This window comes from Polypterus senegalus, chromosome 14 (genome assembly GCF_016835505.1).
Source record: "Polypterus senegalus isolate Bchr_013 chromosome 14, ASM1683550v1, whole genome shotgun sequence".
Classification (NCBI taxonomy): Eukaryota; Metazoa; Chordata; class Cladistia; order Polypteriformes; family Polypteridae; genus Polypterus; species Polypterus senegalus.
This window is the reverse complement of record NC_053167.1, coordinates 140,195,842-140,221,430: the sequence shown is the minus strand read 5'-3', so window position 1 is coordinate 140,221,430 and position 25,589 is coordinate 140,195,842. Positions and strand designations below refer to the sequence as shown.

General features: G+C 42.9%; 1 protein-coding gene across 1 annotated transcript in view; it reads right to left on the bottom strand.

The window, feature by feature from the left end:
• Positions 1 to 1,753: 1,753 nt before the first annotated feature.
• Positions 1,754 to 25,589, bottom strand: part of LOC120514588 (cytochrome P450 2J2-like) — a 49,784-nt gene continuing 25,948 nt past the window's right edge. Inside the window, exons 6-9 of the mRNA XM_039735057.1 lie at positions 19,034 to 19,175; positions 11,357 to 11,544; positions 7,464 to 7,605; positions 1,754 to 2,279 (exon numbers count right to left, since the gene is read on the bottom strand). Of these exons, the coding sequence (XP_039590991.1) occupies positions 2,092 to 2,279; positions 7,464 to 7,605; positions 11,357 to 11,544; positions 19,034 to 19,175 (660 nt within the window). The 3' untranslated portion in view covers positions 1,754 to 2,091. The remainder of the gene's footprint in view (positions 2,280 to 7,463; positions 7,606 to 11,356; positions 11,545 to 19,033; positions 19,176 to 25,589) is intronic.

The window sequence follows — 25,589 nt, the reverse complement described above, 5'->3', positions numbered from 1 at the left end:
GAGTGCAGAATGGAGCTGCTAGAATCCTAACTAGGAAAAGAAAATCTGAGCACATCTCTCCAGTTTTGATGTCACTACACTGGTTACCTGTGTCATTCAGAATTGACTTTAAAATACTGCTTATGGTTTATAAAGCCTTAAATAATCTCGCTCCATCTTATATATCGGAATGCCTGACACGTTATATTCCAAATCGTAACCTTAGATCTTCAAATGAGTGTCTCCTTATAATTCCAAAAGCTAAACTTAAAAGAAGTGGTGAGGCGGGCAGGCGGTCTTCTGCTGTTATGCACCCAAAATCTGGAATAGCCTGCCAATAGGAATTCGCCAGGCAAATACAGTAGAGCACTTTAAAACACTGCTGAAAACACATTACTTTAACATGGCCTTTTTATAACTTCACTTTAACTTAATCCTGATACTCTGTATGTTCAATTCATCATAATAACTATTCATGGTGGCTCTAAAATCGTACTGACCCCAACTCTCTCTTCTGTTTCTTTTTCCGGTTTCTTTGTGGTGGCGGCCTGCGCCACCACCACCTACTCAAAGCATCCTGATGCACCAACATTGATGGACTGAAAGCCAGAAGTCTACGTGACCATCATCATCAGGTCCTTCGATGAAAACGCTAAATACAAAGAGGACTGTTTGATTTATGTTAAGTAGATTGCCCAGAGGGGACTGGGCGGTCTCTTGGTCTGGAACCCCTACAGATTTTATTTTTTTCTCCAGCCTTTGGAGTTTTTTTGTTTTTTCTGTCCACCCTGGCCATCGGACCTTACTTATTCTATGTGTGGCAGTAGGGGGCAGTAGTGCACCCTCGAACCCTGAGGTACAACTCCGGAGACCAGGTAATAGTCCAAGAATCTTTTATTTTCTTCCAGTGCACCAAGCACCTTCCACACTCCTCACAAATCTCTTCCAACACACACAATAACCTCTCCTCCTCGCCCAGACACTTTGCTCCTCTCCCACCCAGCACAGCTCAGTGTCTGGACTGAGGCACCGTCCTTTTATAGGCCCCGACCCGGAGGTGTTCCTGTCCCAGCAGTCTGTTATTCCTTCCGGGTCAGGGCAATCAGTCTATTACTTCAACCCGGGAGCACGCCATACCTTCCTGTCACGTGACCGTGATGTACTCCCGGGTCATAAGGCACAACAGAGCCCATAAGTCCCCCCACAGCGACTCCTGGTGGCGCCCAAGGTATCCAGCAGGGCTGTGTATAAACACCACAGAGTCCATAAGGCCCTGCTGGACCTCGGGGCACGATCCCGCTGTCGGGAGAGCTCCTCCTGTCGGCCTGGGGGTGCGGACCGGCCTCGGAAGCCGGCAGTCTTCCACATATGTTAATTAATGTTGACTTATGTTTATCTTTTATTGTGTGTTCTATTTCTCTATTCATTTTGTAAAGCACTTTGAGCTACATTTTTTTTGTATGAATATGTGCTATATAAATAAATGTTGATTGATTGATTGACATGCCATGACTGAAACTCTCTGAAAATCTGATTTTGGATTTTATACATAACTGCATTGTTTGATTTTAGAGATTGTTTGGGTGCAAGAGAGTAAAACTGTCCAAGGAGGGTGGCATGTGGTGCCAAACAGTATAACTATGCCATCTAAACTTGGCACAATGACAGCTGACTGATTGGGGCAGAAAAGAAAACGAAGTCCAGGACTGTGCTTATAAAATGTATTGGTGATGTCCGGTAAAATCCATTTTTTTGGAGAGAAAACCCTAAAGCATCAAATTTGTTTGTGATTTATTCAGTTTATATTGGTGAAAACAAATGTTTTAATCATATAAATATTTTCTTTTAACAATTTGAAGTGTTAAACTCACTGCAATTCAGCCATTTGCATCTCCTTTATTACAATAAAAGAACAATAGCTTTTTATTTTTGGGTAAGTAATTTAGGAGCAATAATGCCAGAAACTCCTTAGCACATAAGGGGTTAATATAAAATTAATATACATAAACATTGATCTAAATGGCATATATAAGAATATTTAAAAATGAAGAGAAACAGACTTAAGTGAAAAATTTCAAAAGGTTACAGAAAAGCAACAAGAGAAAGCCAACATCAAGCAGTCTGACCACGAGGGATGGCACAGATTTTGTGTGGCACAGGGGCACGCGTGAAGCCAGTGATGGCATCCAACGTCAGGCTTGTCCCTTCAGGGACACAGAAGGTGAACCTTTTCATGAGGCACGTGAAGAACAGGAAGAGCTCAATTCTTGCCAGTGGTTCTCCCAAACAGGGCCGCTTTCCTGACAAACAAAAACAAAAGAAGTTAAATCAGGAAGAGTGAAGTTAGTCTTTATAGGTTCCAACTGTAATTCAGAGGTGGGAAGAGTAAGTCTTTATGTGCACCTGGGGACCACCTTGCGGGCTCTAGTGAGGTTGTATCCAGCAGGGGGCACACACTCTGTGGGAGTCAAAAGTGGTGTGGCGCAATGTTGGAGGCTTTGCCTGACTCCTTGACTTCTGACATCCGCTCCCCATAAGGGTGTGTACACCTGATGAGCCCCAATTAGGGCGTAACACGTGTCATGTACCCTTTGTATTGCTTGGCAGAGACTATATAACACAGATAGTCAGTGCAGTGGCTTGGTCACGTCCATCACATGGATCATGGTCTTCTTTTAGATTTGGAACCAATAGGAAAAAAATATGAGCTTATATCCTCAATACTAATATATTTATATTGGCTGCCAGTGTCCTTTCAAAATAGCTCTTCTTGTATATAAGGCTTTAAACAATCCTGCCCCTGCCCACATCTCCGAATGTCTGTTTTCTTACCTACCAAATCTCAATCTTAGATCTGCAAATTATTGCAAGAACAAAGCCTAAAAGAAGTGGCGAGGCCGCTTTCTGTTCTTATGCACCTTAAAGTTGGAATAATTTACCAATAGAAATATGACAGGCTGTGGAACATTTTAAAAAACTTCTAAAAACAAACCCTTTTTTTTTAATTTGTCTTCCCCGTAATTATATCACAATATAGTGATCTGAAAGATAATTGGCTCTTTGATGTGTTAATAAGTACCCAGCATTAATTCATTGCTTTTTAAATGTTTTTTACCTCCCATTCTGTGTGGTGGCGCTATGTGTCACCCACACCCGCCCAAAGTCACCTGGGATACTGGAGGAAAGGAGGAGGTCTTGGAAACCTTTATTGAAACCTGTAAAATCTGTACCCGCTGGAGGGCGGGCAACCAGCTGGCAGAGGTCATGATTACCATCAGGCCTAAGTATTTGATTTGCTCATTTCTGTCTTCTTACTGAGGCCCACCAGAGGTTTATTTCTCTGCTATGATCCATCGTTGGAGTTTTTGGTTTTCCTCTCCTCCGTGTCAGCTGGTCAAACAATCACATTCAGGAAGTAAGAACGTCATCGACATCCTAAGTCAACGGGAACCGCTGTGGAGTGTTTTATTTGCTTTTGTATCTTTTCATTAACTTTAAAAACATCAACCTGTTTGTACTAAATGGGTTGCCCAGGTGAAATGTAGATATGTATTATGTATATTTATTTTTAAATATATTAATTAGATCTGGTTGTTCTATTGTCAAACTTAAATGTATAAATGTATAAATATTTGAATTAGAAAAACATTTTCTAATAAAAGTGAAGGTTTAGCAGTTAAATTCTGCTTAACAATACCTGGATGATTTTATATTTAGAATCCTTACATTAATTACTAATGGGTAATTAATTATTTAATTAATATTAATTAATTTAATTATTAATGGGTCACTGCTTTTTGCAGATGATGTTGTCCTGTTTGCTTCATCAGGCTGTGATCTTCAGCTCTCTCTGGATCGGTTCGCAGCTGAGTGTGAAGCGGCTGGGATGAGAATCAGCACCTCCAAATCCGAGAGCATGGTCCTCAGCCGGAAAAGGGTGGAGTGCCCTCTCAAGGTTGGGGAGTGAGATCCTGACAAAAGTGGAGGAGTTCAAGTATCTCGGGGTCTTGTTCACGAGTGAGGGAAGAATGGAGCGTGAGATCGACAGGTGGATCGGTGCGGCATCCGCAGTGATGCGGGCTCTGCATCGGTCTGTCGTGGTGAAAAAGGAGCTGAGCCGTAAGGCAAATCACTCAATTTACCAGTCGATCTACGCTCCTACCCTCACCTATGGTCATGAGCTATGGGTAGTGACCGAAAGAACGAGATCGCGAATACAAGCGGCTGAAATGAGTTTCCTCTGCAGGGTGCCTGGGCTTTCCCTTAAAGATAAGGTGAGAAGCTCAGTCATCCGGGAGGGGCTCAGAGTAGAGCATCGAGAGGAGTCAGATGAGGTGGATCGGGCATCTGATCAGGATGCCTCCTGGACGCCTCCCTGGTGAGGTGTTCCGGGCACGTCCAACCGGGAGGAGGCCCCGGGGAAGACCCAGGACACGCTGGAGGGACTATGTCTCCCGGCTGGCCTGGGAGCTTGGGATTCTCCCGGAAGAGCTGGAAGAAGTGGCCGGGGAAAGGGAAGTCTGGGCCTCTCTGCTTAAGCTGCTGCCCCCGCGACTCGACCTCGGATAAGCGGAAGAGGATGGATGGATGGATGGATGGACATTAATTAAAAATGCTCATAGTATTAATTAATGATAATAATTCAAGTAAATGTGGTATATCTTTGTTTTTGTTGATTCATCTGTGGAAAGCACCTTGAGTTGCATGTAAATTTATGATAAGGTGCTAAATAAATGTACTTATTATTATTATTATTACTACTAGGGGGCTCTGTCCCCTGCTTGCTTCGCTTGCCAAACCCCAGGCCTGCGCTACACACTAGCCGTTTTGCAGATCTGCTGCTTGCGTATAGGGATGTGGATGTACAATGATTGTTTTTTTCATGGGAATTGTTACATATGTATAATAGAACTAACTGTTTTACATTACAGTAAGTAATTAACCATATTAAAAAATAGTAAAACGTAATAAATTGAAAGAAAAGTATGTTTCATGTTGCATTAGAGTTACTCGTTGCGTTGTACGTTTTCGCTCTGTTTGGCTTTGAAATTAACACGCAAATACTTTGTAAACTTCCACTTTTACTGTCAAACTTCTGTAAAAACAATTTTTTTTAATTAACATTTTGTCAATATCGCTTTGAATTGTGATCCCCTGTTTGGACTTACATCGTGACAACACAATGTATAACTGCCCATAAGTGAATATCATTTCTTTCTCTCTAATATATAAACCGACTTTTTTGAATGTTTGTCCCTGTGATTTCTTAATTGTCATAGCAAAAACTATTCTCACGGGAAACTGTAAACGTTTTAATACGAATGGCATATCAAGATCTCCTTTGGTGTCTCGTTATCTGAGGAAGATGTACTCCATTACCTTTCTTGTCACCTGTTAAAATTTGACATGTCAGAATTGTTTGACAGCGTAGTCTATTAATACGCATTTAACCAATTTGCCGTGTAACCGATCAAGTAAGCATCAATTTGGGAACAAGTGTGACAGGACAAGGGGACAAAATGATTCCTCACAAGTGAAGCGCACACAAACAACACAAATGAGTCGCACTAGTTACAAGAACCAATTAAAACTGTTAAAAACTAATAATAATAATTCTTTACATCTATATAGTGCTTTTTATAGTGAGCCGGGAGACACTTCATCTACCACTAATGTGTAGCACCCAAATGGATGATTCAGTGGCAGCCATTTTTACACCAATATTCTCACCACATATTAGCTGTTAGGTGGTGAAGTGGTGAGATAGTTAGCCAGTTAGAGACAGGGGATGATTTAGGGGGCCAGAATGACAATACAAAGCAATTTATTTTTTGTATAGCCCAAAATCATACAGGAAGTGTCGCAAACACTTTAGATCTGTTTGTGGCTGGAAGTGAAATGACTGCCACAACCCTCCGCTGGGCTCTGCTCTTCATGGCTCAAAACCCACAAATACAGGGTGAGTGTAATTTCAAATGTCCCATGATCCTTCACTTCAGATTGTCCTCTTTAGATTGGGAGGTCTGAGTCTCCCTCATTTATGGGTGACGATCCTTGACTTATGTACTACTTGTGGAAGAGCAGAGTGAGTGACGCTTCAACGAGTACTTCCAGTGTAAGCGTGGTAGCCATTAGTGAGCACTTCTGGGTCCGGCAGAAGCTCCCCCAACACACCAACAGTACAATACAATTTATTTATACAATTTATACAATTTATTTTTGTGTAGCCCAAAATCACACAAGGAGTGCAGCGATGGGCTTTAACAGACCCTGCCTTTTGACAGCACCCCCAAGCCTTGACTCTCTAAGAAGGCAAGGAAAAACTCCAAAAAAAAAAACCCTGTAGGGAATAAAAATGGAAGAAACCTCGAGAAAGGAAGTTCACAGAGAGACCTCTTCCTAGGTTGATTGGGCGTGCGGTGGGTGTCAAAAAGAAGGGGGTCAATACAACACAATACACAAAACAGAACACAAGTCATCCTCAATACAATATAATAGTGCGATAGAAATATTACAAATACAGAGCACAGTAAATGATATCCCATAATACGATTTGGATTTGTTCAGAGAGTCCTGGAGACCTCAGCCATCAAGCTGCCTCCCCCTATTAGCCATTCCACAGCTGAGTCAGTGCTGGGCCAGCCAATCTGATGAAAGGACCCCTCTACCCAACGTTTCCTGCGATCCTCCATCAGATGTGACCTGGCCATGGAGGCCAATTTAGCATGGATATTGGGATACACCCTTCTTTTAGGACCACAGAGAGTCAGAACCTCGGTTTTATATCTCATCCAATGGATGGCACCATTTTTACATCACAGTGTCCCCGTCACTGCAATGGGGCATTGGGATGCACATTCAGAGCACAGGGTAAGCTCCCCCTGCTGGTCTCACCAGAACCTCTTCCAGCAGCAACCCAAGCTTTTCCCGGATGGTCTACCATCCAAGTACTGGTTGGGGCAGAAAAGGCTTAGCTTGAGGTGGATAACCTGTTCTGAAGTGCAGGTGGTGTGACAAATAGAAATGTACCAAAAATTCGCCAAACAAGAGGGACTCCCAAAATTTCTTAAACATGTTGAGGAAGTCAGTTTCGAGTGGAGGGTGGGCAGCTCATTCCATCAGTCTAGAAGCTACACATGAAGAGTCTGGAATGAGATTTGATGCTACACAGGGGTGGCATCACCACTGAGAAGGAACACAGGACCTCACACACGTCTCAGTGTTTATGGGTGCTGGCATTCATCAGGAAAAACATAAGATTAGTGACAACAATATGTTAATCCCAAGAAAAATCAAAAATATAAATAAAGAATCATACAATTGACACTGTACAGGAGCAAGGCTTATATTAGTCAGTAAGACACTAAACATGCAAGAAGAGCTGTATAATTCAGGAGAAGGAGACATTGGTTAATCTTATTTGAAAAAAAAATAATGGAAGCTCCATATCCATCTAACAATTGCAAAAATAAAATTCTCCTTACCAGCAGAGAAAGGCATAAAGGCTTCCCTTCGCCGGAACGTCCCATCCGGGGTGAGAAAGTGTCCAGGATTAAACGTGTCGGGGGTCTCCCACTCATCCTTGTCATTGAGAACTGAGCTCAGATTAATGAGAACGGCCGTCTCCTGAAGACAAAAACAGCAGTCACTTACCATACCACAACCAAGAAAGGTGTAAGGAAGAGGGTGACACAGATTTACGAAAAATATCTTAGATAAAGTTGGACGCTAGAATTGTTGTTTTAAAAATTCTTCTCCTAAATCCATCAAATAGGAAACAAAAGATCAAAAAGCTACATATCACTAGGTGCTCCTTTGTAGACTACCGAGGTGGCACTCCGTGTCCAGCAATGAGAATGTGTTGTTTACAGAAATGCAGTTCACAGTTTGAACCTTTGGTAATTATGGTGGAAGTATTTAAAGAAGAGAAATGTGGTACAATGGAAATAATAGAATTAACTTGCTTTAAAATGCAACATTCATTCCCAATATACCTTGTAGTATAATCATTTATACATTGTCATACACGGGTGTTTAGGAGACAACAAAAGGGCTTGAATGAATGTAATTCCACGCTGGGCCAGGGGGTGGCGAGGAAATCTTCTCGGGAAATCCCGCCTGTTTCTGGGGCAGCCAACGATGTCACTTCCGGTTCCGTACCTGATGACATCACTTCCCTTACTGGCCTTTAAAATCACCATCTTGCTTTTAGGATATCAGTTCTGTTTTGGATTCAGTTGTGTGAACATGTCTGTTCATAATTGGCATTTTTGCAGCCAGGAAACATTATACGGGTGGCTGCCCCAAACCTTTGTAATGTTTTTGTGACAACATACAGAAATGGCCAAAGTGGAGCCACTGAGTCAGAGTGATCATCAGCTCCTCAGTGGGGAGGGGTCACTAACAATTGAAGTTTCATTTCAGCTGTAACCTCCCAGGGATCATGAGCCCATTTGTTAAAAACAATTGGTGGCGAGGATGAGATGCAGCCTCACACTGAGTCACTTGCTGTAATGCTAGCTTAGGTGGGGATCCAGCCAAAATATGGGTTGGCAGTACATGGACCCCTGTGGCTGAGTGAATCGACAACCGGGGTACAACCTGAAGGGGGGGTCAATTCACTTGAAATTATAAATTTGAAGAATTAAATTTGGGTAAGAAATGTCAAGCGAAAAGTGTAGCAAGCTGTAAGGGAAATAATGCTTGTAGTTGAAATTTTACGCAAGTTGGACTTAAGGGTCCAAAGGATAAGAAAAAAAAAAGTGGAGATGAAGAAATGCTAGCAATTTGGTAGCATTACAGAATAAACGTTTTTCTGTAGAGACCTGGCAAAAATTCTGGCATGTGACATCCATTATAATGATGAATTGCTGAACTGAGTTACCCACCAGAGAAACACAGGATTTAATAAAGTTGGCGGGAAGCTGCGGGGTGGAGGCTAAGGAAGATAGACCCTTACTCAGTATATGGATGTTTAAAAGCTTGCTTGAATTGAGAAAATTTTGGTTTAAAAGTATGCAGCGGAAACACGCAAAGCAAATTACGGGAAAAGAGGATAATGTGAGCCACTGAAAAGTGTTGCTGATCTTTTAGTAAGCCATTCCTAAAGACTTTGCTTCAGTTCAACGATTAATGAATAGGAATGGCTGAGCTTCACGCACTACATGTGCTGTTTTGAAAGTTCTTCTCCTACATCCATCAAATGGGAAACAACTGACAGAGGTGGGAGAAATCTGAACTAGAGAGACGTCCATTGTCAGGCCTTTTGTGGAACAACTCTTCAGCTTCCCAGCAGGCCTAGCAGCCAGTGAGCCCAGGAACAATGAGGACATGTAAGTATGAGTGTATACAGCATTCATTTTATTATTTTATTAGATTTTATTATTTTATTAGATCACCTTTGGAATTAGGGCGGCATGGTGGTGAAATGGTAGCGCTGCTGCCTCACAGTTAGGAGACATGGGTTCGCTTCCTGGATCTTCCCTGCGTGGAGTTTGCATGTCCTCCCAATGCTCCGGTTTCCTCCCACAGTCCAAAGACATACAGGTTAGGTTCATTGGTGGTCCTAAATTGTCCCTGGTGTATGTGTGTCCTGCAGAGGGCTGGCACCCTGCCTGGGATTTGTTCCTGCCTTGCAACCTATGCTGGCTTGGATTGGCTCCAGCAGACCCCCATGACCCTGTGTTAGGATATTAGGATCTTGCTGGTGCAGATCCCTAGCCTCAGAGACAACACTCAATTTTGATTTTTCGTTACTCAGCTTTGCTGCAGTTCAACAGTTAATGGACAGGTATGGCTGGGCTCTATGCACTAGACATGCTGTTTTAAAAATTCTTCTTCTACATCCATCAAACATGAAGAAATTAACAGAAATGGTTGCTTCTGAACTAGAGAGACTTCTACTGTCAGGCCACACCACCTGCGCTTCAGAAGAAGCACCTGAAGCTAATGAGTTGGGAAATGACTGACTGACCTTTGGAATTAAGTAGCCTCCAATTGTCAAGAGATTAAGCGTAGCAAGCTGCAGGGGAAATATTGGCACAATTTTATGCAAGTTGGATTTGAAGGTTCAAAGGATAAGAAAAAAAAAGTGGGGAGTTAAAGGTTAGTAATTTGGCAACACAACAAGTGAACATTAAACATTTTGTTATAAAGAATAGGCTAAAACTCTGGCGTGTGATATCCATCATAATACCAATATGTTAGCTGAACTGAGATTCCCACTAGAGATCTTTTAGTTAGCCGTTCCTGATGGCTTTGCCGTATCCACAATACAGAGAACCACCCAGATTGGGACCCAAGTGCTGCCGTGCAACAGATGACACCTCAACACCAAGCTGGCACAGTGTGAGTTTTTTTTACAGTGGCTGGAGTGCCAATCCTGCCACCATTGCCCAAATTGTCCATGCAAGTTGGAGGACCTGCGTGCAGGGCTGGATGCAGAGTAACATCATACCCAGGATGGAGCAATGGCAGGTTAAGGGCCTTGCTCAGCGCCTCAATGGAGTAGAGTCACTTCTACCGTTTATGGGATTCAAACCGGCAAACTTCCAATTGCTGGTGCAGATCCCTAGCCTCAGAGCCAACACTCTGCTTTGATTTTTCGCTACTCAGCTTTGCTACAGTTCAACAGTTGATGGACAGGTATGGCTGGGCTCTATGCACTAGACATGCTGTTTTAAAAATTCTTCTTCTACATCCATCAAATATGTAGAACCTAACAGAAATGGTTGATTCTGAGCTAGAGAGACTTCTACGATCAGGCCACACCACCTGCACTTCAGAAGAGGTCATCCACCTGAAGCTAAGCACGTTCAGGCCTGGGCAGCACTTGGATCGGAGACCATTTAGGAAAAGCTAGGGTTGTTGTAGGAAGAGGTGTTGGTGAGACCAGCAGGTGTCGCTTACCCTACAGTTTGTGTGTGGATCCCTGTGCCCTCAATGCAGTGCCAGGAATAGTGCGTTGACCTTTGGATGAGACATAAAACCAAAGTTCTGACTCTCTGTAGTTATTAAAGATCCCTACAGTAGGGTGTATCCTGGTGTCCTGGCTAAATTGCCCGCCATGACCTACTAATTATGGCCCCCTAATCATCCCCTGCCTCTAATTGATTATCTCTCTCATTCACTACCTTATCACCTAACAGCTCATGTGTGGTAAGCCTACTGACGCAAACATGGCTGCCATTTCATCATCCAGGTGGATGCTTCACATTGGCGTCTCCCCACTCACTAATTAAAGCACGTTGAGTAGTGAGAAAAGCACCATATAAATGAGAATTATTATTTATGGAGCAGCAGCCGATGAGTCCAGGAATGCTGAGGAAACATATGTATGAGTGTACACAACGTTCACTGAATTATTTTATTAGGTCACCTTTGGAATTAAGTAGCCTCCAACTGTCATGTCCTCCGTGGTCATCTTCACAAGGTTGACGGGAACAATGTTGGCTTTCCTCTGGACCTCATGGACGACTGCCTCAGTGTACGGCAGGTTGATTTTGTCCTCCATCGACGGCAGACGGGTTTGTCCCAATACATTGTCAATCTCGGCTTGGACCTTCTCTGGTATAAAAGAGAACCGAGAGCAACATATCAAAGGGTGATCATCTGTAGACTGGCAGGTGGTACTCATCCAGTCAGGCAGAAAAGGTGAGTGCGATATCATTTATACATTCATCCTTCTTTTAATAGTTGGAATGGAAGGACATGAAGGAGGCTTTGGGCACAAAGCAGAAAAAAGCCCTGAATGAGGTGTACATCCATACCGCCATTGTCATAGTTCTGTTTCATTTCAAACTACTTTGTTAAAGAAATCTGCATTTATGTGGACTCATTAATGAATCAAGGCTGATTTAGACATCTGCGTCATCCTACGGCGTAGCCTGATGCGCACCTCCTCAAAGATGTGACATTGCGTAGTTTCAACGTGAACTCAATGACTCTGATTGGCCAGCTCAGTAGCTATGCATTGTGAGTGCCACATGGGATCGACAGGCATCCCTTCCGAGAGAGTGGAAGATTCCTTACCCGGACAGGAGGCTACAACTGGATGGATAGGCGTCCCGACCGAGAAAGAGAAAGGGGACTTACACGGGCCAAGTGGATGGACGGACATCCCTGTCAACAGAGGAGATGATTTCTTACTTGGATGGGAAGCCCCAAGCAAATGGACAGGCACCCCCGACCAGGAACATGTGTAACACCTTCCTAAAAGTGACGTTTTGGGGTGGCAAGTGGGGCGACCACCCCAGGCCCGCTCCTAAGGGGCTACTACTTTTGAGGTCTGCATGTCCTGTTCGAGCAGATTTGTCAAGTTACAATATATTGTCCAGTATAGATCCACCATGTCTCCAGGCAGGCTTTGCGGTCTGGCGATACTACCTACAGAAAAAGACACTGCAGATCCAGATTAGACTCTGAAGATGTCATCAACGACTTTTGCAATCGGAAGGCAAGAAAGTGGATTTTTGTCTCTGAACCTGGAAACCGGTAAAAGATATCATGATGATACGTTAATTTCACACTTCCTGCTGAAACACTGAAACCCACATTTTATTTGTAGGCCATAAACATGCCTGAATATTAATGCACAAAAACATGATAACCGGCTGACATGACAGCAACGTCAGTTATGACGATGACATCCTGCATATGGTGACTCGAGAAGAGGCCCTGCCAATTTCCGTATGACACCGCATCGCATTTCGCGCTGTCGTGGTATTGTCATGTATTGCACATTTTTAATAGATTATATCATTATATTTTAATAAAGTCTGTGTGTTATCTTGCAAAAAGTTAGCTGAATACTGTAATGAGGAAATCTGGTGTATGTTAGCATTATTTTTATTAAATTTGCACTCAAGTTTATACAGTTTACACATACCAGTAACAGTGTTTGACATAACCAGCCCCGCGTGGGGTTGGTCAGCCCTAGGCCACCGCACACCCCTAAGGCCACCTCTGCACCTTCCCTGGCTGGGATAGAAGAAGAAGATAGGGAAGGACTGTCTGGAGCCTTGATATCGGCACAAATTTGGGAACCAGCAGGGAATGCTAGGAGTTGTAGTCCGGCAGTGCAGTCCGTGCACCGTGGGTGCCATAAGAGGGCGCTGCAGGGAGATGTACTCCCTATTATATGGGCCTTCCATGTAACCCAGAAGCCCTTCCAATGGGCAGCAGCCCTGGCACCGGAAATACTCCTGGGTCCTCAATAAAAAGGTCCACACTCCCTTGTCCAGGTGAGTTATAGCTGGGAGGAAAGGAGCGAAACACTTGACTGGAGAAGAGCAGTGCAGTGGTGAAAGGAGAGGCTTTGAGGAGAGAAAGCTTGAGCTTTTGTGCTTATACTAAGGTATCTTTGTAATAAACATCCATTTATTTGAACCCGGGACTGAGTTTGTGTGGTTGTGTTTGGGGCTCACTGGTGCCCAGTGTCCATCACAGCATTTTATAAAACGTGTTTTAATTTGTCTTCCGCTATTCTGAAGTAAACATGGAAGAGATTTAGAAAAGATTTGTCAAGCATGTGAGAAAATATACACATTCAAATGAAACCTCATCACAACACTCCAAAGACAATCAGATGGAAGTTTCCATTTATGGCATGAAATATCGGCTACCGTTGGTTTAGATGTCAGCAAATGTATGAAAAAGTGGAAAAATGTGATGATCAAATGCATTTGCCTATGGAAGAAAACGTGTAGCAAGAGTAGCGGTGGTCCTGAAGGGCCAACACCGCCTGCCACTTCTCCTGCATGCTTCCTTTCCATAAAGCCAGGTATCAGTGCAGAGCAGAATATTTAAGTTAGCATGATATTAATAAATGTTGCCAACTATAAAATGAATTGACCAATTAAAAACTGTCGGCTAATTTTCTTTGTTCTCTAAAGTCAACAAATTTCAAATAAATCCGTCAAAGCTTTTTTGGGATTTTGGGCTATTACGTTTTCCTTGGAGGGTTCATTTAATCCAAAATATTGAAATTTTTGAAGTGTCTTTACTAAGCAAATGCCTACTGACACTGATGTGCCATCCTGCCAGTTTTCAGCATTGTTAACTAAACAGGAAACAGTGAGTGAGTGAGTGAGTTACTCAGCTTTGTATTATATACTGTATACTATCACGCATGTACGCCACAGGATCACCTTCCAGGCTCACCTCAGGTTACAACGTGAGCTACCACAGCTATGCTGATGACACACAGCTGTACTTATCAATAGCACCTGATGACCCCGACTCTCTCGATTCACTAACACAAAGTCTGACTTGTATCTCAGAATGGATGAATAGTAACTTTCTCAAGTTAAATAAAGAAAACTGAAATCTTAGTGATTAGCAATAATGGATACAATGAGGCTATTAGAAATAAACTGGATACATTAGGATTAAAAGTCAAGACAGAGGTAAAAAATTTAGGGGTAATTGTTGACTGTAATCTGAATTTTAAATCGCATATTCATCAGACCACTAGGACAGCATTTTTTCACTTAAGAAACATAAGTAAAGTTAGACCTCTTATATCATTGAAAGATGCTGAGAAATTAGTTCACGCTTTTGTTTTCAGTCGACTAGATTACTGTAATGCACTCCTCTCAGGACTACCCAAAAAAGACATAAATCATTTGTAACGAGTGCAGAATGGAGCTGCTAGAATCCTAACTGGGAAAAGAAAATCCGAGCACATCTCTCGAGTTTTGATGTCACTACACTGGTTACCTGTGTCATTCAGGATTGACTTTAAAATTCTGCTTATGGTTTATAAAGCCTTAAATAATCTGCTCCATCTTATATATCGGAATGTCTGACTTCTTATATTCCAAATCGTAACCTCAGATCCTCAAATGAGTGTCTCCTTAGAATTCCAAGAACAAAACTTAAAAGAAGTGGTGAGGGGGCGGCCTTCTGCTGCTATGCACCTCAAATCTGAAATAGCCTGCCAATAGGAATTCACCAGGCTGATACAGTGGAACAGTTTAAAACACTGCTGAAAACATATTTTTGTAACATGGCCTTTTTATAACTTTAATTTAACTTAATCCTGATACTCTGTATGTTCAATTCATCATAATAACTATTCATGGTGGCTCTAAAATCCGTACTGACCAGTACTCTCTTTTCTGTTTCTTTTTCCAGTTTCTTTGTGGTGGCGGCCTACGCCACCTCCACCTACTCAAAGCTTCATGATGCTCCAACAATGATGGACTAAAAGCCAGAAGTCTACGTGACCATCATCATCAAGCCCTTCCGTGAGAATCCTAAATCCAAAGAGGACTGTTTCATTTATGTTAGGTAGAATGCCCAGAGGGGACTGGGTGGTCTCATGGTCTGGAATCCCTGCAGATTTTATTTTTTCTCCAGCTGTCTGGAGTTTTTTTGTTTTTTCTGTCCACCCTGGCCATTGAACCTTACTCTTATTCGATGTTAATTAATGTTGATTTATTTTGTTTTCTTATTGTGTCTTTTATTTTTCTATTATTTATTATGCAAAGCACTTTGAGCTACTGCTTGTATGAAAATGTGCTATAGAAATAAATGTTGTTGTTGTTGTTGTATCACACTTCCTGGTATAATATATAGATATAGATTTATGTATTTTGTATTGTTCTTGCATGTTTTTGTGTTTTGCGGGCATAACTCTCAAGAGATAGGACCATCTTTACATCACAGCTGAAGGACCATCATCGACTGATATATCCAGGCTGACTGCTGAATCCCAAGGAGGTTCATAGAGCTTGTCGCTATTCCTTGTTGATTTTGACTTCTAAGTTCTGCTTTTCTTTTTACTGAATTTTTGTTGTCATTCTGTTTTCTGCTCTTGGGTTACAATTTAGATTGGTTTCCTCTGGATTGCCTTTTTAGACAAATCCTTTTATGCCTTTCATTTTTCTGCCCTTTTCCTTATTTTTGTTTATTATTGATACACATCTTTTAGTAATCTTGTTCTTCTCAAGCTAAAAGTTTTTAAGGTTTCGCCCTCCCTGGAAGGGAATTCTTGTCATTTTTTTCTATATATTCTTGGTATATTTTGTGTCCTGAGCTTCACTTTAGGCCTGGGTAGGCCAAGTCCTGCTGGTTGCCTGACTCATTTTTTGGAGGCCTCATCTGTTTTTGCTCTTTTGTGGTATCAGATCCAACGACACAAATAGCAAAATGTAGACATGTTGGTACTGTATAGGCAGGTGAGTACCAAACCATTTTGAGCCCTGGTTAGTGGGCAAAGAAGGGGACCAGAAGCCAAAAGATCTCATGAAAAACTCACAACATAATCAAAATTTTGCCCAAAACTCCAAGTCCGAAGTCTGTAAGAGTCACGACTCAGCCAGAGATCCTCCCCGGGCTGGGCTTCCAATTCATGTTTTATGTCACCCTGGTTCTTTTGCATGTTTTTTGGTGTTTACTTGTCATTGCTTGTATTTAAGTTTTAATACCTCATATTTTGTGGAAGGACCCCCACCAATCACAGACTAGAACTGCCCTTATTGGGTGCACACATGAGATACGAGTAACGTTAGAAGACTTGTTCAAATGACAATTACAGTTTCAACTTGAGAGTTATTTTTCCCTTCAATTCCGTGTCCTTTACAAGGTGGGATCACAAATACTGTGAATGTTTGAATAAAAAAAGAGACACATGAATCCCTGTGATTGTCATAAGTTGCACTGTCGTGGCTGCCTCGATGTCCTGAATTGATTCAAAAAAATTTACCTTTCATGGTCATTTTGACTTTAAGGAAGAGTTACACGGTACCAAATCTGGTGAAAAACATGAATAAGGACACACCGTAATGCTTTTATTTGACAGAAAAGCGATGTGTGACGTGGAGCGTTGTCATGATGGAAGATGAAACCGTTTGCCCATTTCTCGAGTCGTTTTTCTACACACATTGCTTCTTGAACACTCTAGTAAGCCCTCATAATATACAGAGTTCACCATAGTATTCCTCGCTTGCCTCAGCTTGCACGATTCCATCAAGGTCAAAAAACACCATCAACACTACTCTGATGTTGAATCTTGATTGACGTGTTTTTTTCTCGCACATGGAGAATCGGGTGATTTCCATTGAGAACTCTAAACTTTGGTTTCAGGATCACAACCATAGTTGAAAGCTGTCACCCATTGTTACTAAGGTTCGACCCGCTGCTTTCCCGTATTGAAGATCCCTGCCTTTCCGTTGGATGACGCTCGGTAGCAGTATTCACCGCATTTTTTTGATCACGCCACATATTTGTATATTTATTGAATTTGAGTAGAACTCTTAATTATTGCGGCACAGTCTAGTAATACTCACCATCTGGATTTGCACTTCTGGCTTCTTTGCGTTGTTTCGTGTAGTCCATTTCTGCATTTGCGATCTGGGGGCAAAGGGAGGGCTTAGAGTTCAAGCTGGCATTTCACATGCCAGTATGGCAGTGATGCCTGTGTAAGCACCTGAATCTTATATATAAACGTCTATGCTTGGAAGTGTGTGTGTCTGCCTGTCCAGCCCAGAAGTGTGAGGTGGAGTCGGGGTAAGGGCTAGCGAGGCCAGCACGTCGAAAAACGAAACCTCCGAAGAAAGACAAAGTCTCTTAGCTGCTAATACAGAAGCAAGGCGAGCATATCGGCAATACGGTATCCTTACTAATACACAAGCGAGGAGAGCACGTCTGCAAAACAAAACTTCTGAAGAAAGACAGTCGCTTACCGTTATTTCACAAGCATGTCGGCAAAACGAATCCCCTAGGAGAGAGACGCCCAAAGTAGTTCCTTTCCATTACCTGACATCTCTACATTTCAGTTTATTTTCTGATGATTTCAATAGGTCTAGGACCCCGGGCTTTTTACAGCATGGGCTTACACACCTAGTATTGAATAATATGTGATATGTGCTTTGTAAATATCCTCCTTTATTTATTTATTTGTTTGTTTTGTTATTTTGTGGGAGCACCCATAAGCGGAATAGTATGTGATATATTCTATGTAAATGTCCTCAATGAGTAAATCAAACTTTTGTGTACTGGTGTGCTGGAGTGGCAAGGCCATAGTTTTGAGAACTCAGCAAGGAAAAACCCTCAGGGTCTTTCATAACTGTGAAATTTGGTGGCAGAAGTGGGATTGGCCAGTCATAAGAAAACCTAGAACAGGAGGTCTCCAGTCACAACAGGTCCTGAAGGAGCGGCATGGGAGAAATGAATCCATAATTAAGGACTCGATTTCATCCGCTATGTGGCAGATGGCCAGAGCCCTTGCCCAGCTGGGACACCTAGAGCATGGAAGGACTTGGGGAGAGTGTATTTTTGAGAACGTTTCTCCCATGGACCGACAGAGGGCAGCCCCATTGGCTTGCAGCGGGACCACGGGTCATGAGAATGGAAGCTCAACCCTGTTGGTGGCCATGACCACCACCAGGGGGCACACGGACATTTACAGGGCCTTATTTGGCCGCATTTCCACCACACTCAGAAGTATGGCCAGAAGAAGCTCGTTAGGCACCTGGAGTCCTTCCAGGTGCCCTATTAAAAGGGGCCAGTCCCACCATTCTTTGGCCAGAGTCGGGAGGAAGAGGACAAAGCCTGAGGAGTGGAGGTGGATGGACTGGTGACAGAGAAGGGACTGTGTTGGACCCTGAGCCTTGTGACTTGGTGCTGATGTATGTTCACAAAACTAAATAAATGTGTGCTGGGTGCAAAACCTGTCTCCTGCCTGTCTATGTCTGGGATGGCTTCACTGCTACTTGTTTATCTTTGTTATTAGAATGCATATCGGTTTATTCTTATATACTATTTTTGCTATCTTATTTATTCATTGACATTTGTATCTATTTCTAAGCTGCTTTTCTTTTCTTGCAAGTTCTCCTTTGGCATCCTGTCTAGCACTTTGAGCCTTGTATGAAAATGCACGATAGAAATAAATGTTGCTGTTGTCGTTGAAGCATCACTCACTCTGCTTTTCCTCCAGAAGGAAATACTGTAAGTCAAGAATCGTCACCTATAAATGAGGAAATTCAAAACTCCCAATCTAAAGAGGACATTTGAAAGTGACGGATTATGGGACATTTGACGTTACACTCACCCTGTATTTGTGGGTTTTGAGCCATGAAGAGCAGAGCCCAGCGAAGGGTCGTGGCAGTCGTTTCACTTCCAGCCACAAACAGGTCTAAAGTGTTTGAGCACAGAGCCTCTTCGGTGAATCCGGCATCAGTGTCATTTTTGCGCTGAAGGAAACATGAAATGTGCATTGTTAGTGTCACATGAAGCAGTGCTGGCATTTTTAATAGAATCATGCAAACAGTGCGTAATGTATTGGTGGAACTGCAAGTTATGCATGCAGTACTTCCCTGTGGTTATGTAAATTAAATAACTAAATTTGTTAAAAAAGGAACGTCAGTCTGTCAATAAAGCAACGTTCGGGGTGAGAACCATCATAGGGCAATATATTCAGTTTAGATTACCCTTTATGATAGAGGGTTCTTCACTCTACATAATAACATGAGTGTAATACACGTTTTATTTATTCAAGCAAAAGCAATGCTGTCTTGTGGTGCAGCAATCTAACATCAGATCATCAATTTCTTATTAAAAAAGTTTTATTAGATTAGTCAGACAGAACTTTATTTGTCCTCAGGGGGAAATGAGACTTTTTAAAGAAGCTCTTAAATAGATAGATAGATAGATAGATAGATAGATAGATAGATAGATAGATAGATAGATAGATAGATAGATAGATAGATAGATAGATGTGAAAGGCACAGCTCCAGGTTTTCATTCTAACCCTTTTCCTAATCAGTGACCTGTTTTCACTGCTAATTCACATTTTAATAGCCCTGTTAGAAGCATTCAGTCCTCTGAATTGATTCGTTTCCTCATTAAAATGACAGCCAAATCGAAATGAGACATGAAACGAGCCAACAGATGACCAGCTAAACTTGGGCTTCAAACTCCATCCAGTTTCTTAATGAGAAGCCAATTCTAGCTGTTAATTAAACTCATTATTTAATTTCATGGCCTGTTGTTGCCCTCGTTTTGCCACAGCTGACATTTCCAAAACTGTTGATTTTCTGTTTTTCATAAGAACATCATCGAAGTGTTTTGGTGAGTTGAGAGATCAACCTTAATGAGACCTTCTCCTTTCTTTATTTTCAGATATTGTGTGATGTGGTGGCTTGTTTTGTGTCTCATTATTGTTTGACTTTGAATTAAGGAAAAAGAAACAACTAAAGGGCCTGAGTCAAGTTAATTAAAAGAAGTAATTAGCAGCAGAAACTGGTCACTAATTAACAAGATGGTTAGAATGAAAACCTGCAGCCACTGCGGCCCTTCAGGACTAGAGTTTGACACCCCTGTGATAGATAGATAGATAGATAGATAGATAGATAGATAGATAGATAGATGGTGGCCAAAATAAAGACCCTCCAGGAGGCGCTCTTTTGGTGCATATTTCAGTGTGCACCTTGGGGGTCTTTTTGCTATCAGGAAGTTCAATGCTGCCTCCTGATGCCCATAACCAACTGCTGATACTCTTTAAATCCATTTTGTAATTTCTGTGCAACATACATTATTGATTGATTGATTGATTGTATTATTTGTCTTATGAATCCACATTCTTGGTATGTTTCTGCTGCATCTGCCTAAATTCCCCATGGGATTATTACTGTTAATCTAATCTAATCACTTCTGCTTTTCATATTCATTTATTTATCGATCTATTTATTTATTTCTGATTTCTGCTTTGTTTAGTTCCTGAATAAATAGCTTTCCCTTTCCCCTAATCATTTTCTATTTACTCAAATACTGTAACATCGGAAAGAGTATTCCACATGCCTGGATGCAAATGACATCTCCTTTCATGTTTCTTCAACATGAGAATATTGTGCTTCTTGTCCCAGCATCTTGTAGTCTTCTAACTTTGACAGCCGTGATGTCGAGCTTCACGGTACAATATCACCTCCCCTCTCCATAGTCAACAATAGTGAGCTGTAAAGCTGTGAAAACGTTTGCGTTTCCGAGATGTGTTAGAACCTGGCACTTGACGTGGAGTGCCGTATCCAGCAGAGAGCGTTAACTCCCTTGGAATGAGTTCTTTTCTAATTGCGGCGAGTTACATAAACCGAAACTGTACAGATATAATATCAAAGTGATACAGCGGTAAGAAATCACATAGGAGAAATAACTTAGCTTTGTTTAATGACAGCTTACACTGCATAACAGACAAAGGAAGCCAATGGCAAGAACCCAGTTCGCGAGTGTACAGTGTACCATTTTTGCCATTGCAGTGGAAGGATTTTCAGCACCGTATGACGTTATCTCCCATCCGTATGCCAGCTTCAAAGGTGTGCCGGGCAATGTTCCAAGGCTTTATACTCTTTCTTCACGTGCAGACCCCCACTTAGGTGAATCATGAAATTCCAAACAAGGCAAAAAAGGATAGAGTTTCATGCTGAGTTTGATAGACAAATCTAGTATACAATGGCCATCAGTCTAACTGTCCAGTTGTCTCTATCTGTTGTGAGATATGGCCGGCCATTAATCCCGGCCAATACCCCCAGGTCGCCAGATGGAGCCCTCCTTGCAGCATAGAGGTGCCCCGAGTGCCAGCAGGGAATTATGGACAGTTGGATTATAACGTACAGCCCTGCTGGATACCAAGGGGGCCTCCAGGAGTCGCTGCAGGGAGGTCCAGGGATTTTTATTTCCTGTATAGCCCGGAAGTATTTCCAAGTCACGGGAACAGAAGAAATGATATACTTCCGGGCTGAAGAAAAAGAGAAGTTTCTACCTGACCCGGAAGTGCTGGATAATCACATGGACTGAGGGCTCAGAAACACTTCCGGGTCGAGGACTATAAAGGGCTGTGGGAGATCCCAGACAGACGAGCTGAGTTGGGAGGCAGGGTGGCTAAGCGTCTGGGAGTGGAGGATTGGATTATTGTTTATATTGAGTATTTGGGAGTGGAGGGTGCTTTGAGCACTTTATTATTATAATAAGTAATTATTGGTCTTTTTATCTGGTGTCTGACGTGGTGTCTGAGGGTTCAAGGGAGCGAGAAAGCCCTAATCTGTCACACTGTCTTGTCCTCTAATGCTTGCCTAGCAGTTCTTATATGGTGTGGCGAGTGGCTGGGGCTGCTACCCAGTCGGGATGCCCAGGAGGACCGGAGAAGGCCTTGCACCTCCTCCAGACCACGAGGGGGTGACCGCCCTGGTTGCTTTGGGGACCACGGGTAGAGAGCTTGGAAGCTCAACCCTGTAGGGGCCCATGGTCACCGTCAGGGGGTGCCCCAATGCCTAGAGAGTCTCAGTACTTTAACACCAGCTTTATTCAGCTTGAAACAGCAACAGCTGTTATTTATTGTACCGGGATCTTTATAATGTTCCTTGTATGACCCATTGATGACAGGCGCTTATAGCATGTCTGCGATCTTTTTGGATGCGCTTATACGGCGAACTGCTACAGCGCTGGGAGACTGCGATTGCCTTGGGACGCTTTTCCACGTGTTGTCCCGTTGGGTGGAATCCCACAAAAATTATGTATTTTACTTTATATTTTGTATTAATCATTTTTATATGAATAGTTTTGGGTTGTGGAATGAATCATCTGAGTTTCCATTATTTCTTATGGGGAAATTTGCTTTGATATATGAGTGCTTTGGATTGCGAGCATGTTTCCAGAACGAATTATGCTCGCAAACCGAGGTTCCACTGTAAATTGGAGTTGTTTTTTCTTTTTGTGTTCATTCTGGACAACTGACCTTATCACTGGACAGTCATTTAGAGACTTAAAAAAGACAGTTCTGTATTTCTCTTAAGTATACATCTATCTTATATTAGTGTGCATTATTTATTTTATATACTACTAGCTGTCACCCGCGGCTCTGCCCACGTATTAGTGAAACAGGAGAGCGAGGAGACTCCCTAATTGTGATGTCACACTTCCCCTTCCCCTCGGCTCCTGTCTCAGATTAACGCGAATATATCGCTCCTGCAAGCAAACTGCGATTCTTAGCGCAATAAGAGAAGTCACAAAATCAACCAGAATGTTCAAGCAAATTATAAAAAAAAAAACCTGACCTAAATCCGTTAAGTAGTTCTCTCATTCGCTAACTAAATGGAGGTAAGGTACACGCCCCAAGGCTTACACGTGTGAGGAGAGCCCCGCCCCCTTCCACCAGGCTCACTGCATGTCTTTCGGATTCGCGCAAATAAATCGGTGGCGCAAGAAAACTATGATGCTTAAAGTAATAAGAGAAGTCGCAAAATCAACCGGATTGTATAAGCAAATTATAGAAAAAAAAAAACGATCTAAATCCTTTAAGTTGTTCTCTTGTTCGCTAATTAAATGAAGGTAAGGCTCAAAATACTCAAGTGCACACGTTATTCATAATTTAATTTTTTTTGGTTTGTTATGAACTTCCCAAAAAGAGTTGATCCCTGTAAATAGTTAATAGTATATGAACAATATAATCTGTTGTAGTACGGGCGTTAATTAGCATCACACCTCATAACCTGCATACACCACGTGTTTGGCTGTAACATCAGAAGCGTGGTGGACGCTGTAAGGGTAGGTTGTGGTTTCTGTTTCTTTCTTGATTCTTTTATTTCATTTTATTGATTATTTAATAGGCAGAGGGGAGAAGACATTAATGTGACGCTCTGTCTATTTCTTTACTTTTGTTTTGAAAAGATTTTGGGAACAGGAAAAATAAAACAAAGGGGAAAGAACGGAGGGGGGTAAGCAGGAATTCTGAGAGGGGACGGACTGGGCGGCTATACAGCCAAAAGGAACGCAGACTCGGACACGGACACAGCACTGGGCTTTTATCATATAGATATATATATATTGTAATGGACAGCCGGGTCCCATGCCTGGTCGGGACGACCCTGCTGTATATGGTCCGGGGGAGCAGCCATGGACTTCTCAGTACCTCCCCCAGGACGCTTGGAACCCTTAACTAAGCAGGTGAACGGGCAGGAGTTTCCAACCTGCTTCCACTCCTGCAAAGGTCGAGCCAAAGGGAGTCGAGTGTGCTACAACTGCGGCAACTGTGGCCACATCTGGCCTGGCGGTGTTGTCCTGTGAGGACGTCCAAGTGGCAGTGACATCGGGGCTACACCCCCAGACCATTTGCTTATATTTCCACAGGGCAGAACTGTAGTGCTGAGGACACCAACTCCCCATTATGGAGAAGACCAGCCCTCGCGGGACGGGCCGCTGAGTCCCACGAGACCCATCTGGAAGAGGGGTGGTGTAATGGACAGCCGGGTCCCATGCCCGGTTTGAACGACCCTGCTGTATATGGTCCATGGGAGCAGCCAAGGACTTCTCAGTATCTCCCCCGGGACGCTTGGTGGCAGCCTCCCTGGTTGATGATGCCTCAGTTTCCCACAGGGTTTCATGGGAAATGGAGTTCTCCCCAACCCTGTGGGACCCAGGATGGCCGCCAGGGAACGAGACAGAGATAAGTAAGCCCAGCTGGTTTAATCATCAGGCCCACACGGGAGTGCAATTGGGAACAGGTGAACAAGCAACAGGAGCACTCCCGGGAGGGCCATAAAGGAGCCAGCAACCACCACTCTGGGCCAGAATCGGGAGGAAGAGGACGAGGTTTCCTGAGAGGAGGAGTGGTGATGCCAGCGGAAGGATTGCTGTGTGTAAAGTAAGGTGCTTTGGGACTGTGTTATAGCTGTGGGGTTCACGATGAAGACGTGCCCCAAAGGGGAAGGGTGTTTGAACTGTTTAAGTGTTTGGGACTGTGTTGGGCCTGTGGGACACGGGGAAAACATGCGCCCACGGGTGAAGAGAAAATAAAAAAGTTCTGTTTAATTTACACGTGCCTCAGTGTGAATCTGTGCCGGGTCTGGTGCTTTATATAGCGCCTTATTCACATATATATATATATATATATATATATATATATATATATATATATATATATATATATATATATATATATATATATATATATTGTCAGGGATGCCAGGGGCCATGACCCGGCCGGGACGTCATGAGGGACCGGATGTGGGTCTGTGCCCACCCTGAATCACGTGGGGGTTGCCTTCCGGGTTGCTCTGGGGGCCACAGGTCGAGGGCATGGAAGCCCTGCCCTGTAGGGGCCCGTGGTCACCGCCAGGAGGCGCCCCAATGCCTTGGGGACCTGTTACCTCAGCACTTCCGCCACACCAGGAAGTGCTGGGGGGAAGATTTTGGATCTTACCGGAGAGCTGCGGGAGGACAGCGGCACTTCCATGCGCTGGGGCGTGGCTAGAGGAGAATGCCGGGAACACCTGGTGCTCATCCGGGTACTGAATAAAAGGGGCCGTCTCCATTCATTGAGGCTGGAGTCGGGAGGACAAAGCTCAGGAGAGCTGTGGAGGCGGCCCGAAGAGAAAGGCATTGTGGCCAGGACTGTGATTGGGGTAATTGTGCACGTGACTGGGGTCTGAGTGACCAATGAACTGGGGTCTTTGTGACCATATCATTTGTATATATTGAAAATAAAACGTGTTTGTGGGTGACATGAATGTGTCTGCCTGCCTGTGTCCGGGTCAACTTCCACAATATATATATATTGTAGTATATATATATATATATATATATATATATATATATATATATATATATATATATATATA